Source organism: Moschus berezovskii, chromosome 10 (genome assembly GCF_049115385.1).
Source record: "Moschus berezovskii isolate FMDL1 chromosome 10, NW_MosBer_1.0, whole genome shotgun sequence".
NCBI lineage: Eukaryota > Metazoa > Chordata > Mammalia > Artiodactyla > Moschidae > Moschus > Moschus berezovskii.
Genome location: NC_142469.1, coordinates 47,935,223 through 47,950,235, shown reverse-complemented (window position 1 = coordinate 47,950,235; position 15,013 = coordinate 47,935,223). Strand labels below are relative to the sequence as shown.

General features: G+C 41.8%; 1 protein-coding gene across 10 annotated transcripts in view; it reads right to left on the bottom strand.

The window, feature by feature from the left end:
* SCML4 (Scm polycomb group protein like 4) overlaps nt 1–15,013 on the bottom strand; it is a 108,136-nt gene that overhangs the window by 41,503 nt on the left and 51,620 nt on the right. For 7 of the 10 annotated variants that reach the window (XM_088840661.1, XM_088840659.1, XM_088840665.1 and 4 more), the window contains one exon: nt 1,065–1,151. The exons of the other annotated variants lie outside the window; for them this stretch is intronic. In XM_088840661.1, the coding sequence (XP_088696787.1) occupies nt 1,065–1,151 (87 nt within the window). The remainder of the gene's footprint in view (nt 1–1,064; nt 1,152–15,013) is intronic. 10 annotated transcript variants of the gene reach the window in all.

Genomic DNA, 15,013 nt, shown 5'->3' with positions numbered 1-15,013 from the left:
CAGAGGAGACATGATGACTGAATATGTGATGAGGTATCCTGGATGAATTCTGTAACAGATCACTCATTAAGATAGTGATATTATTTAACAATAATGTATTACTATTAATTCACTAGCTGTGACAAATATAACACAATAATGTAAGATGTTAACAATAGGGGGAAATAGGTAACTGGCATATGAGAATCCTTTGTATCTTTGCAACTCTTCTCTAAATCTAAAACTATTCTAAAAAATAGTTTCTTTTAAAAATCTTAAAAACAGAGTCTGGCAGGATAAACTGGGTAAAACAAAAAGGAAGGAAGAAGAAGAGGCCTCTTTCTTGGCAGCATAAGACTGGAAGAAGATTTGCTGCCCAGGACGCCTTGCTCTGACATACAAGAACTAACCCTTGGCCTTCAAAGCCAACAGCCCCATACAGATGCTGTCAGCGCTGGCACCTTTACCTGAAATTCAAAACCATAATCAAATGGGTGTGGCAATTCCTCATCCAGGGCTTGGTTGCCAGTGGCTGTACTTTACTGTGTTAAAGTAGAGTGAAGTGATGAAGCAGAAGGGTAGAGGCGGCCCCTGCCAGCTGGAGCCTCCACCAAAGGGGCTGGGGAATCTGGGAGTGGCTCATCTTTCTTTTCCATTCACAGATCCAAAGGAAGGGCCTGGAAAGTTTCTTGTTCCCTCTGTCTTCAGCAGAAGACCTTCTCTAAGACATTTGCTATAGAAAATCACTGACAACAGCTGGGAAGGGATTCATTTACAAACTGAGATGTGTGGCCAGGGCACGCTAAAGCAGAAGGGGTCAGAATGTAAAATTCAAGTATTTTTCTAGAAATATGCAAGTGTGGCAGCAACAGGTTACTAACTAAACAGTATTTGTTAGATTGACAACAAGAGGTAGGTAAATGAAGGATATGCAATGTGATTTGGGGAGTATACACATGTGTAGAGGCTTCCTTGGTGACTCAGATGGTAAAGAATCTGCCCACAATGCAGGAAACCCGGCTTCAATCCCTGGGTCGGGAAGATCCCCTGGAGAAGGGAATGGCAAACTCACTACATATTCTTACCTGGAGATTTACGTGGACAGAAGAGTCTGACGAGCTATAGTCCATGGGGTCGCAAACAGGTGGACATGACTGAGCAATTAGCATTGCCTGTATATCAGCAGAAGATGAAACAACAGAGCAAAACTTAAAAATAAGTTCAGGGACTTCCTTGGTAGTCCAGTGGTTAAGAATTTACCTGCCAATTCTGGGTACATGGGTTGGATCCCTGGTCTGGGAAGGTCCCACATGCCATGGGGCAAACAACTGACATAACTACAGAAGACCATGCACTCTGGACCTTGTGCTCTGCCACAAGAAAAGTCACCACAATGAGAAGCCCATGCACTGCAACTAGAGAGTACCCACCCCCCGCATGCCATACTAGAGAAAGCCCACACACAGCAAAGAAGACCCAGCACAGCCACAGATAATTAAGTTCAGGATAGCCGTGGGCACATACAGTGGGGGCACTAGCTTTTGGATCTGGTTCAAAACCCAACTCAGTCACTCACTAACGCTGTCCTAAGTCTTGTTACTCAGCCTTCAGAGTCTGCCTTTTCTCACCTGTAAGGTAAGGATGATACCTTCTCACAAGGACGTGGTAAGAATGAAGTATAAACATTTAGTACAGGGCTAGTGCAAAGTGCGGAGAAGGCAATGGCACCCCACTCCAGTACTCTTGCCTGGAAAATCCCATGGGCGGAGAAGCCTAGTGGGCTGCAGTCCATGGGGTCGCTAAGAGTCGGACACAACTGAGCGACTTCACTTTCACTTTTCACTTTCATGCACTGGAGAAGGAAATAGCAACCCACTCCAGTGTTCTTGCCTGGAGAATCCCAGGGACAGAGGAGCCTAGTGGGCTGCCGTCTATGGGGTTGCACAGAGTCGGACATGACTGAAGTGACTTAGCAGCAGCAGCAGTGCAAAGTGAGAACTCGGTAAACATTTATTATCATTATTGCTGCTGATATTATACTTTTATTATTAGAAATTCCAGAAATACAAATGAGTTCCAAGTTTCCTGTTCCTGTAGCCACAGCAGGAAAGGGAATTGTCCATCTTCCTCCCAGGACCCATCTACATTTTCTACACCTACCCACTTGGGACCGTATCTCCCCAATCTTTGAAGACCCACCCTCTCACCTTACAACTTGCACATGATCCCCTTTAGGAAACATGTTCCCAATACATTTTGCAATGGTCCCTAAGTATTGCTTAGGCAGGAGCTGCTCTTTCCAGGTTGCATCATTTAAGTTAAGTCTGAAAAGGGAAAAAAATTCATTCCATGAGGTAGTCATTCACTCAACAAATATTCATTGAGCACCTACTGTGTGCAAGGAACTGTTCTAGGTGCTGAGGATACAGCTATGAATGTGGGAGATAAAGTCATTGTTCTTGATGAGCTAATATCATAGTAGGAGGAAACAAGAAACATACAACAAAAATGTCACATTGTGATAAGTACTACTCTGAGAGGTAAAATATGGTGATGTGATAAAAGGGAACCAGGTGACTGGGGTAGGCTGATAAGGAAGTGACACCTACTTCAAGATCTGAATAACAAGAGGGAGCCTGGGGAAAAAACTTTCCAAGTAGACAGAATGGTCAGTGTAAACCTCCTGAAGCTTGGTTTCTTCAAAGGACAAGGAAGCCAGGGTGGCTGGAATCATAAGCAGGGCAGAAGGCTGCAAGACAAGGTTAGGCAGGTGGTCAGGGCCCAATCATGAGGACTTTCTAGGTCAGTGCGTAGACTGAATCCTGTCCCCTCAAGAAGACATGTTCAAGTCCTAAGCCCCAGGACCTGTGAATGGGACCTGACTGGGAAATAGGGTCTTTGCAGATGTAATCAAGTTAAGATGAGGCCACACTGGGTTAGAGTGGGCCTCAATACCAATGACTTGTGTCCTTATAAGAAGAGGGAAATCTGAACACAGACACACAGGGAGAATGCCATATGGCAATGGAGGCAGAGATTGGAGTGACAGATCTACAATCGAGGAACACCAAGGACTGCAGGCAACCACTAGAAGCTCAGAAGAGTCAAGAACCTTCAGAACCACTAGAACCTCCAGAGAGAGCATGTCCCTGCCAATATCTTGATTTTGGACTTCTAGCCTCCAGAACTCCTGTTTCAAGCCACACTGTTTGTGGCCCTTTGTTATAGCAGCCTGAGTAAATAAATACAGTCAGATTAAAGAGTTTGGATTTTATTCTAAGAGGTATGGAAACAATTAGAGCATTTTAAGCAGAGAAAGACACATCCTAGCTTTTATTTTATGAAGTTAAGTATGGCTGCTGTACAGAGAATCGATGGGGAGTACAAAAATAGAGAAAAGAGCGCTAGTGAGGAGGTTATCATATGGTGCAGGCAAGAGGCACAGGTGGCTGAACTAGCGTAAAAGCAGTGAAGACAGAACTGGTTGGATTCAGGTGTATTTTGGAATTGAAATTAAGGTGATGGAGAGAGAAAATGCAAAAGCAAAGATAACTTCTAGATTTATTCACATAAACTTGTTTTGATAATGTATTTCTATTACATTAGTTTAAAACATTCACATTTTACTTGTTGCTTCATTTAGTTAACTTAGAGGAAGACTCTCTTGTCCCTAAGATTCTAAATATTCCTCCTCACTACTCAAGCAGTAAAACTGCAAAATACCACAAGATAGGTTCTATGTGGAACTTCTGGGAGAAGACATGAAAAGAAGCTGAGCATCCACATTTCCTCATCTGGGAAATGGACACTGAGACCTGACATGATTTCGTGTTACCCATAAACTGCAGGGGAGTGAAGAGAACACAGGACTCAGAGAGGCTGGAGTTCTAATCCTGGTCCTGCCCCCAATTCACATGGGACTCTGAGGAAACCACTCAATACCTCTGGGCTTCATCTTCCGAAGCCATTAAATGAGGGTGTGTGCGTGCTAAGTTGCTTCAGTCATGTCCAACTCGTTGCGACCCTATGGACTGTAGCCTGTCAGACTCCTCTGTCCATGGGATTCTCCAGGCAAGAATTCTGGAGTGGATTGCCATGCGCTTCTCCAGGGGATCTTCCCAATCCAGGGATAGAACTTGCATCTCTTACGTCTCCTGCATTGGCAGGCAGGTTCTTTACCACTAGCACCACCTGGGAAGCCCTAAATGAGGATAGGGTTGTTGGATTTATTTATTTATTTTTGGCTGTACCACACAGCTTGCGGGATCTTAGTTCTCCTGACCAGAGATTGAACCCATGCCCCCTGCAGTGGAAGCATGGAGTCTTAACCACTGGATTTCCAGGGAAGTCCGGGTTGTTGGTTTCTAAGTAATCTTTCAACTCATAATGTTGTTGATGTACCTTGCATTAGACCACTTTTGAAAACAAAGAGTTTGAGATAAAACCAGTGTCAGTGCCATATTTTGAATGTTGATTAGAAGAAATGTGGCATCCTAAATTTCTCTGGAGCTTTGTTTCTGGGAATATAGAAAACTATGCTATTTGGATCAACTGAAAACAACTACTAACAATGAATAAAATGTAAGATTAGTAAAAGTAGGAGGGGCTAACAATATATAATATAAAGAATAATTGGGCCCAAATGCAGGTGAAATCTAGGCCTTGGAATTGCCATAGATCCCAGGGTTCACCCAAAGGGTTAAAGCCTCTGGGTAAGGGTAAGAAGCTGTAAACTTGTCCTGTTTCACCACGCCCACACCTGACTCTCAGGAAGGTTGCCTTGACACAGTGGGGAGGAGGTGTGCAGAATCCCTGGGAAGATATTGCCACAAGCCAGAGTTCACATAGGTTTGCAGCCCAAATTCACAAAACTTGGGTCACCAAGAAAACTTTAGGCTGTGAATTTAGTTTAAAAATTACCCAGTCTGGCAATGCTCCCAGATTACCTGAAAAAACAAACTCAAATCATCACTGGAGAAAGGTCTCAAAGAAATCCCCCAAATAATTTTTCGAAGTCAATGAATAACACAGCTCAAACACAGAAGAAAGCAAGGAACCAAGCAAGAATGGGCAATAAAAACACACAGCAATCAAACTCTAGAAATACTTAAGATATTTCAATGATCAGACTGAGATCATAAAAGCAACCCTGATATTCTATATAAAGATATAAAAGACAAGTTTGAAAATATCTCTGGAGAACAGAAAACTATAAAAATAACAGCAAAACTACAAAAGAACCAAATTGAACTTCTATACGATAACTAAAATTAAAAGCTAAATAAACAGAGGCAACCCACTCCAGTGTTCTTGCCTGGAGAATCCCAGGGACGGGGGAGCCTGGTGGGCTTCCGTCTATGGGGTCACACAGAGTCGGACACAACTGAAGCGACTTAGCAGCAGCAGCAGCAACAGCATACTAAACATAGCTCCCAGGTGACTAAAGGGTAAAAATCCACCTGCCAAGCAGGATTCAATCTGTTTCAATCTGTGGGTCAGGAAGATCCCCTGGAAAAGGAAATGACAACCTGCTGCAGTATTCTTGCCCGGGAAACCCCATGGACAGAGGAGCCTGGTGGGCTATAGTCCATGCGGTCACAAAGAGTTGGACATGACTTAGCGACTAAACAACAACAGCAAATATAGCTAAAGAATGAATTAGTGAGCCAGAAGATATGTCAGAAGAAATTCATTAAAAAGTAGATAAATACATAAAAACTATGGAAGGAAGGTTAACAGACGAAGACATTTTAATGTTAGAGTTTCAGAAAGAATAGAACAGAAGTTACATTTAAAAAGATACTGGCTTAGAATTTTCCAGAGCTGATGAAAATTCTAATACACAGATTCATGAAGTCCAACAAATTCTAAACAAGATAAATAAAAAAGAAATCCATAGGTAGACACAACAGAATGAAATTGTAGAATATTGAAGGAAAAGAAAAAAATTCTTAAAATTAGCTTAAAAATACAAAACCTTATTTGAGGGAACGCTCCAATAAGTCAAATGGATAGCTGAGTTCTTTACATCAATGTACCCCAGGAGATAAACAGAATAATATCATCAATGTGCTGCAAGGAAATAAAAACCTAGAATTCTACAATCAGACCCAGAAAAAATATTTTTTTCCAAAAATGAAGATGAACTAAAGGTACTTTCAGACAACAAAAGCTAAGAGAATTGCTAACCAGAGGATCCATAAAAGAGACTTCCAAAAGATTTACTGCAGGCAAATGGAGTGATTTCAGGTAGGATGTATAATATGGAAAAAGGAATGAAGAATTTTTAAGTGGTAAGTAAGCAAGTGAATCTAAATGAAAATGACACTACAAAACAAAAATAATTGTTTAAAGGGGATTCAAAAACAAAAAATAATTAAGATGTATGTTGACAGTAATATTCAAATACGGTGATAAATCGAGTTATAAGTGTTCTAAGGTCCTTGTATTATCTGGGAAGAAGGAAATGTAAGATTAACTTTAGAAAACTCTACCATGTAAGCATGCTGTAATTTCTAGAGCAGTCAGTAATACACTAGAAAACATAGTGCTTAAACTTCAAGGAGTAGAAAAGAAAGAATTATATACTTAAAAATCCAAAAGAAGGCAGGAAGACAGGTAAAAGGAACACAATGAGTGGGATGAATAGAATACACAAAATATCGATTTAAACCCAAGTTTATCAAGAATTACTTTAAATATAAATGGACTAAATGTCTAGTTAAAAGATAAAGATTATTACACTGAACGCTATGGATTAAAATGTGTCTCCCCACAAAAGATGTTATAGTCCTAATCCCCAGCACCTGTGAATGTGATCTTATTATGAAATAGGGTCTTTGCAGATGATCAAGTTAAGATGAGCTCATTAGATTGGGCCCTAATTTAGTATGACTGTGTCCTTATAAAAGGGGGAAATTCGGACACAGAGACAAGCATGCACAGAGGGAAGACAATCCGCAAGCCAAAGAACACCTGAGGCCCCAGAAGCTAGGAGAGAGGCCTACAAAAGGTCCTCCCTACCAGCCCTCAGAAAGAACCAACCTGGCCGACCCTGATCTGATTTCCAGCCTGCAGAACGGTGAGCCAATGAGTTTCTACTGTTCAATCAACAAATGAATCAATAAAGAAGATGTGGTATATATACCCAATGGAATATTATTCAGATTAAAAGATCAAAATAATGCCTTGTGCAGCAACATGGAGGACCTAGAGATTATCATACTAAGTGAAGTAAGTCAGACAGAGAAAGACAATATATACATATATTCTACCCAGGGATTGAACCAGTGTTTCCTTTGTCTCCTGCTGAGCTTTCTGGAGGAGGAAATGGCAACCGACTCCAGTATTGCTGCCTGAAAAATCCCATGGACAGAGTAGCCTGGTGGGTTACAGTCCAAAAGAGTCACAAAGAGCTGGGTACGACTGAGCGACTAAGCACAACAACAACATTACAATGTTGTTATATATCATATTATATATATACATTTATATAATTATATATATACTATTATATAATATTATAACTATATTATATAATATAGAATAAATATTTTCTTATATATGACAGAATACATATATATATATATCACTGATTCGGTTTGCAATATACCTGAAACTAACACAACATTGTAAATCAACTATATTTCAATTAAAAATAAATAAAATTTTCTTAAAATTTTGTATTTTTTAAGTCACCCAGTTTGTGGTATTTTGTTACAGAAGCCCTAGGAAACTATACTGGGTTATATTTTGTTAAATCACGTTTTCCCTCCCTTCACTTTTTAATCATGTTTTCCTCTCTCACTCCTTTGGAGGATAGCTTTGTCCACATCCCTGCCCATAACTTTCCCTGGGGACACATTGCTCCTTTAGGTTCGCTCTATTTCTTCACACAAAACTCCCTCAGGGTTCTGCAGCGATGCAAGAAGCAGGGTTGGGGAAAACTGAATACCTCACCGTGTTTAACCTCAGACTTCAGTCTAAAAAAACTTGCCTGTTGGAAATGCAAATCAGCTCCAACAACAAGAAGTTTGTGGCCAATGACCTAATTCCATTCTGAGGAGTCAGCCTGTCTGAGTCTACCCACACCTTTTTCTCCTTTCCCTTGGGAGAGATTAAACATGCAAGGGATGGAGGGGCCAGTATCCTTTGGCCTTGGGACCTGCTTTGGCCATATGCCCCTCAGTCAAATCTGAGATCCCAGTTAACGAATCTTTGCACAAACTTCTCAAGGAAAATAAAATTACCCCAATACGATATACTGCCTGCATAATAATGAAGACAGAAGAGGATGCTCCGAGATGGGAGGGTAATGGTCTAGTCTCTTGTGCTTTTCAGGGGAGCAAATGGGATGGGAATAACATGAGGAGGCTGAAACTTTCTCCCACCAACTCTGTGTTGGGTTTAGATTCTCCTCTGTGCCACGAGAGGTAGTGAAACTGGTGAAGTGCAACAGGGTGGGCGGGGATGGGGGATTCTGTCTGGATGGGACTGAAAAGGATGACTTAAATTCCTCCTGACAGAGGGGATCTGGAGAGGAGACAAGGAAGCCAGTACTTCATGAGTTATTAGGAAACAGAAGGAAGAAAAAGGAAAACGAAAATAACCATCACTGGCTAAACTGGAATTCCGAAAAACAGACCCGTTCATGTGAAATATTTAATGGAATGTCCACTCTGTCCTGTGACCCCGACAACCTTTAGTAGAGACCACACACTTCAAGGAATGTAAATTGCTATGACTGAGTTTCTTACAGAAACAGGGGAGGCAGCTAAGTTTTATGCATCAGCAGGCATGGGGTCAGCCCTGCAGATAGGAGCGGGGACATGCAGTTACAGGCATTCTGTGCATAGCAGAGCTCAGAGCAGTGGTGAGATGGAGCAGCTTATGTCAGTTCACAAGATATGACTGTTAAATTTTCAGGAATATTGCAAGTTGTTTGCAATATCTGTGTTTAAACACAGCAATTGTTAAAAACTGAAGTGCATATACTTACAGAGTATTAATTAAATAAAATATATTGAAAACAAAGGCAACAAGATACTCAAAACTCACCACTTTCTAATTATTTTGCTGCTGCCTCTGTGTGGAAATACAGCTACATGAGTGACACTGCAGCACATCTTTTACCAACCCAACGTTCTGGAACATTACATTTGTGCCTTGAAATTGGCCATGTTGGGAATATTTACACCTTGGAAATTGGCAAATGCTACGAATAGGGCTGGATTTACCGTTTTGTTGACTCACAGGTTTAAGAGAGTAATGGAGAAAATACTTAAAATGCAAATTATACTTAAAGTGTGACTTGTCTATAGCCATTACACAGTGAACAGCATGAAAACAAACACTTTTTGTTTTCACCAACTGGTATCCAATTCAGCAAAGTCAATCACATCCTTGACAAATGAGTGAAACTTCAACATGCAACTTCATTGTTTACATTTCTGCTGCTAAGTCACTTCAGTCATGTCCGACTCTGTGCGACCCCATAGGCAGCCGCCCACCAGGCTCCCCCGTCCCTGGGATTCTCCAGGCAAGAACACTGGAGTGGGTTGCCATTTCCTTCTCCAATGCGTGAAAGTGAAAAGTGAAAGTGAAAAATGAAAGTGAAGTTGCTCAGTCGTGTCCGACTCTTTGCGACCCCATGGACTGCAGCCTACCAGGCTCCTCCATCCATGGGATTGTCCAGGCAACAGTACTGGAGTGGGTTGCCATTGCCCTCTCCAGTTTACATTTCTATTACTCCTCAAAATAAGTGAAAATACCAACTAACATTCATTTCTGAGTTACACTCAAAATGCTGATCAGAAAACATTCACCAGGTACCACTGCCCCTGACCCTCTGCTGAGCCTCACCTCTGATCACTGCTCAGCCCTAGGGTGGGGGTGGGGGTGTCACAGAAAAACCACAGGAGAGACGGTCCCTGCCCTAGGTGCTGCGCAGTGTTCAACCCAAGGGAATGCCCCCTGCCTTGTGCCCGTGTAGTCATCTCCCTCATGGCCACAGGTGGCACATCACATGCACCATCAGCAGGTGAGGGACTGGAAGCAGGCACAGGAACGGTTAGATGTCAGTTCTTCCCTCCCATACTATTAGACGACGTTTAGTGTTCATAACTCGGAGAGGGCAATGGCAAGCCACTCCAGTACTGTTGCCTGGACAATCCCATGGATGGAGGAGCCTGGTGGGCTCAGTCCGTGGGGTTGCTAAGGGTCGGACACGACTGAGCAACTTCACTTTCACTTTTCACTTTCACACATTGGAAAAGGAAATGGCAACCCACTCCAGTGTTCTTGCCTGGAGAATCCCAGGGACGGGGGAGCCTGGTGGGCTTCCGTCTATGGGGTCGCACAGAGTCGGACACGACTGAAGTGACTTAGCAGCAGCAGCAGCAGCAGCAGTGTTCATAACTATGACTCTCAAGGCAATACAAGATCTGGATAATCAAAGCAGCGTTGAAACCCATTCAGCATTTATAACAAAAACACATTTTTAGAAAGAGGCTTTAAAGAATTTTGTTGAAATAAACAAAATCCTTTCTACTTTCAGCTTGAGCATTCTCTTAATTGAGATTTCTGGGAATTTGACATCCTTGTTACAGTGTCTAGAACACACGCTTTTTCAGTGGGGAAAAGGATGACAATAAAAAGGGAGGAACAAAACCAAATGTTGCATTTACCCATGTTCTTTAGAAAATTACTTTCTTTATAAAGTTAATTTTCCAGTTAATGGAAGATTGTCCTTTAAATTCTTAGCAGAGATTGCTAGTTCTTCCCAAATATTCATGCCCCTTTCTTCATTAATTAATGAGATTCCTGAATTTTAGCTCATCACCTTGTCACTCAGCGCTACATTTTGTCACCTCCTGTGGAGCAAAGTGTGGCCAAGTGACTCAGTGAGTTCTGGCCAATGAGTTCAAGCAAGTGTTGTGTGCAATTTTGAAGCTTTCATCCTTAAAGAGGAACAATGTGCCCTCCACTACCTCTGTCCCCAATCTGCTGGCTGGACTAGTCGTCTTGTGGGACCGAAGGAGCCATCTTAGAGCATGAAGTAGAGACTGTGTCTTAGGATAGCACGGCTGTGGTCGCCTCAGTGCTGCAACCCCATGGACTGTAGCCCGCCTGGCTCCCCTGTCCATGGGATTTTCCAGGCAAGAACACTGGAGTGGGTTGCCGTGCACTCCTTCAGAGGATCTTCCTGAACCAGGGATCAAACCCACGTCTATTACGTCTCTTGCATTGGCAGGTGGTTTTTTTTTACCTCTAGTGCCACTTGTTGGCAATTTGATCTCTGGTGTCTCTGCCTTTTCTAAAACCTGCTTGAACATCTGGGATTTCACGGTTTACATACTGCTGAAGCCTGGCTTGGAGAATTTTGAGCATGACTTTACTAGCGTGTGAGATGAGTGCAATTGTGCGGTAGTTTGAGCATTCTTTGGCATTGCCTTTCTTTGGGATTGGAATGAAGACTGACCTCTTCCAGTGGAGAAAGCAAGAGAGTTTCAGAAAAACATCTATTTCTGCTTCATTGACTATGCCAAAGCCTTTGACTGTGTCGATCACAATAAACTGTGGAACATTCTGAAAGAGATGGGAATCCCAGACCACCTGACCTACCTCTTGAGAAACCTGTATGCAGGTCAGGAAGCAAAAGTTAGAACTGGACATGGAACAACAGACTGGTTCCAAATAGGAAAAGGTGTACGTCAAGGTTGTATATTGTCACCTTGCTTATTTAACTTATATGCAGAGTACATCATGAGGAACGCTGGGCTGGAAGAAGCACAAGCTGGAATCAAGATTGCTGGGAGAAATATCAATAATCTCAGATATGCAGATGACACTACCCTTATGGCAGAAAGTGAAGAGGAACTCAAAAGCCTCTTGATGAAAGTGAAAGAGGAGAGTGAAAAGGTTGGCTTGAAGCTCAACATTCAGAAAACAAAGATCATGGCATCTGGTCCCATCACTTAATGGGAAATAGATGGAAAAACAGTGGAAACAGTGTCAGACTTTATTTTTTTGGGCTCCAAAATCACTGCAGATGCTGATTGCAGCCATGAAATTAAAAGACGCTTGCTCCTTGGAAGGAAAGTTATGACCAACCTTGATAGTATATTAAAAAGCAGAGACATTACTTTGCCAACCAAGGTCCGTCTAGTCAAGGCAATGGTTTTTCCCGTGGTCATGTATGGATGTGAGAGTTGGACTGTGAAGAAAGCTGATTGCCGAAGAATCGATGCTTTTGAACTGTGGTGTTGGAGAAGACTCTTGAGAGTCCCTTATACTGCAAGGAGATCCAGCCAGTCTATTCTAAAGGAGATCAATCCTGGATGTTCATTGGAGGGACTGATGCTAAAGCTGAAACTGCAATACACCTCATGTGATGAGTTGACTCACTGGAAAAGACTCTGATGCTGGGAAAGGTTGGGGGCGGGAGGAGAAGGGGACGACAAAGAATGAGATGGCTGGATGGCATCACCGACTCTGTGGACATGAGTTTGAGTGTACTCCGGGAGTTGGTGATGGACAGGGAGGCCTGGCGTGCTGTAATTCATGGGGTCGCGGAGAGTCAGACACGACTGAGCGACTGAACTGAACTGAACTGAACTGAGTGCCACTTGGGCAGCCCATTAGGATAGCAAAGCAACAATATAACAGAAGCCTGGGTCCTCAACACTGAGGAAGCATCAAATCAGCCCCAGATGGCCTTCCCAGACGGCAACATGAGAGAGAAATTAGTTTCTATCATCCTTAAGCCACTGTTCTTCAGTCTTTATTACAGCAGCTGAATTTGTTTTTAATATTTTGGGATGATGTTCTTTCTACATGTTACACTTTTCTCAGCTTGTTAAACAGAACAAAGCAATCTACCCTTTTTTGAATCAGGAAACATAATAGTATTCTGAGCAATAATGCAAAGAAATTGCTGAGGGTGTAGAGTACTCCTGACCTGACAGTTATGTGGCCTCAGACTGTAGGGTGTGATTAATTCATGCCTAATTCTGGCCACTTTTCTGACTCCTTTCACTACTGAACTATCAAAGATATATAAGAAATATATATATAGTGCTTATGCTCAGAGACTCAAATGTAGAAAGTGTTCAGTGTTACTTATGACTATTATTGCTATTAGTATTGATTACCGTTATTGTGTACTGGGGACAAATGGCTATCTTAAAAACCCATTGCTTTTTCTCCTGCTTAAATTATAAAGACACAGAAGCTGAAAATTCTGTTATTTGGAACCATTATAATCAGCTATGTTTACCGAATGGAAGCTAGGGTTTGTCACTGGAACAGACCCTCTCTATCTTTCTAAAAAGACCTCGATGGTCTCCTTAGTCATGAAATGTAAGGAAAGCCTACTTGTTGGTCCTGGGGAGTCTCTGAACTGACAACCTAAATCAGCAGCAGATTCTTCAAACTGAGGTGTAAATGTTCTATTTGATAACGAGGAAGGTTGTTTTCATGGTTCTTAAGGAGAAGTTGATAACGAGGAAGGTTGTTTTCTTGGTTCTTAAGGAGAAATTATGATGTTAAGAGGTTTTTCCTTCGTTTGACTGGGATGAGAAGGGGGCAATAAGGCCATAAAATGATGCCCTCAGAGTAGTGAGCATGGTCCAGCAAAGTGGCTGCAGGCCAAGGCCAAGAGACATAGCCAGATGGGCCTTTGGAGGAGGGCTGACCCATGAACTCTGGAGCACTGACATCTGACCTCTAGTTAGACTCTTCCTTTTCTGCCTGTAATTTGCTCATGTTATTCTCAAGACACAGAGAGAGGGTTAAATGTCACAGCCTGTGTTCAGCTGTGCTTGAGTCTCAAAGGGAGAGGCTTGTCCTCATACTTGGACCTGAGAGATTTTCCATGTGTGCTGGGACACAGAGGTGATTTACTGAGCCGCTTGGGACAGCACTAGGCAGGAAGTGGCAAATGTCAATGAATACAAACCGGTGATACAGTCGCTACAACAAGGCCTCCTCAGAATCTCCTGGGGAAAAGCCTGTCAAAAGGTTCAACATTTGTCATTTTATGATGATAATATTGCTAACATAAATATATCATGATAATGTACTGACATAATAAAAGTTATTTATTATTTTATAACATTGATAATATTATTGTTCTAAATTATTAATATGAAATCATATAATTATACTTTCAGTATCCAGCTGTGTATGCTATCTTCCCCAAATATCTTCCCCTTTAAATCGAAGGCTATTAAACTGCGACAAGAAATGTAAGAAATGTGTCTACAACAAAGGGAAATAGACTCTGAGGGAGGGTTTGGAAGCATTTTCTTAGTAATAAAGTACAAGATCTTTAAGGGTAGACCAAGTAATTTCTTATTTCACTTGCTCAGGAGTTTTTATTTTTAACAACTCTGACTCCCCAACTGTATCCCAGATAGTTAAAATTGCCAAAATGAGTGGCCATTTGATAAATGAAATCAAACTGTACAGTTTCCTTGTTGATTTCTCCACAATTAAAACGATTTTGTTAATAGTAAAATAGGGCTTCAGGGTCTAAGAAATTGCCAAAATAAAATCAGAGAGACTTAACAGGTTGCTAACTTTATTTTGCCAAGTAAGGACATTATTTTTTAAGATTACCAAACGCTTGCAACATATGGCACTTTATAAACTTTTAACAACAAAATATCAAGAAGCAGATACTTCAGAATAAAAGATGTTCCTTTAGTCTGTTAAGACTTCTAGATATTTTTCTCCTGTCACTATCAACAGGTCAGGACTTCATGCAGACTGGCACCTGGTTTGGAGCTGTTTTTCTAGAACATGAAGCCCATGGCTTGGGGAGCTATCTGGGAGCTGCTGGCCTGAAATAATTCCCACAATTCCGTCAAATATATGGGAGATGGACTAAAGGAAGAGTGGTGGCCTGTTATCCCCAAAAAAGAGATCTTATGAGGCATGGGAGTAAGATCCACCTGCTGTGTGTCAGCTAAGTGTTCCCAAAACTTTCTTCCTGCCCTGAGTTCTCTCTGAGCATTGGGAGCACTGTAAACTG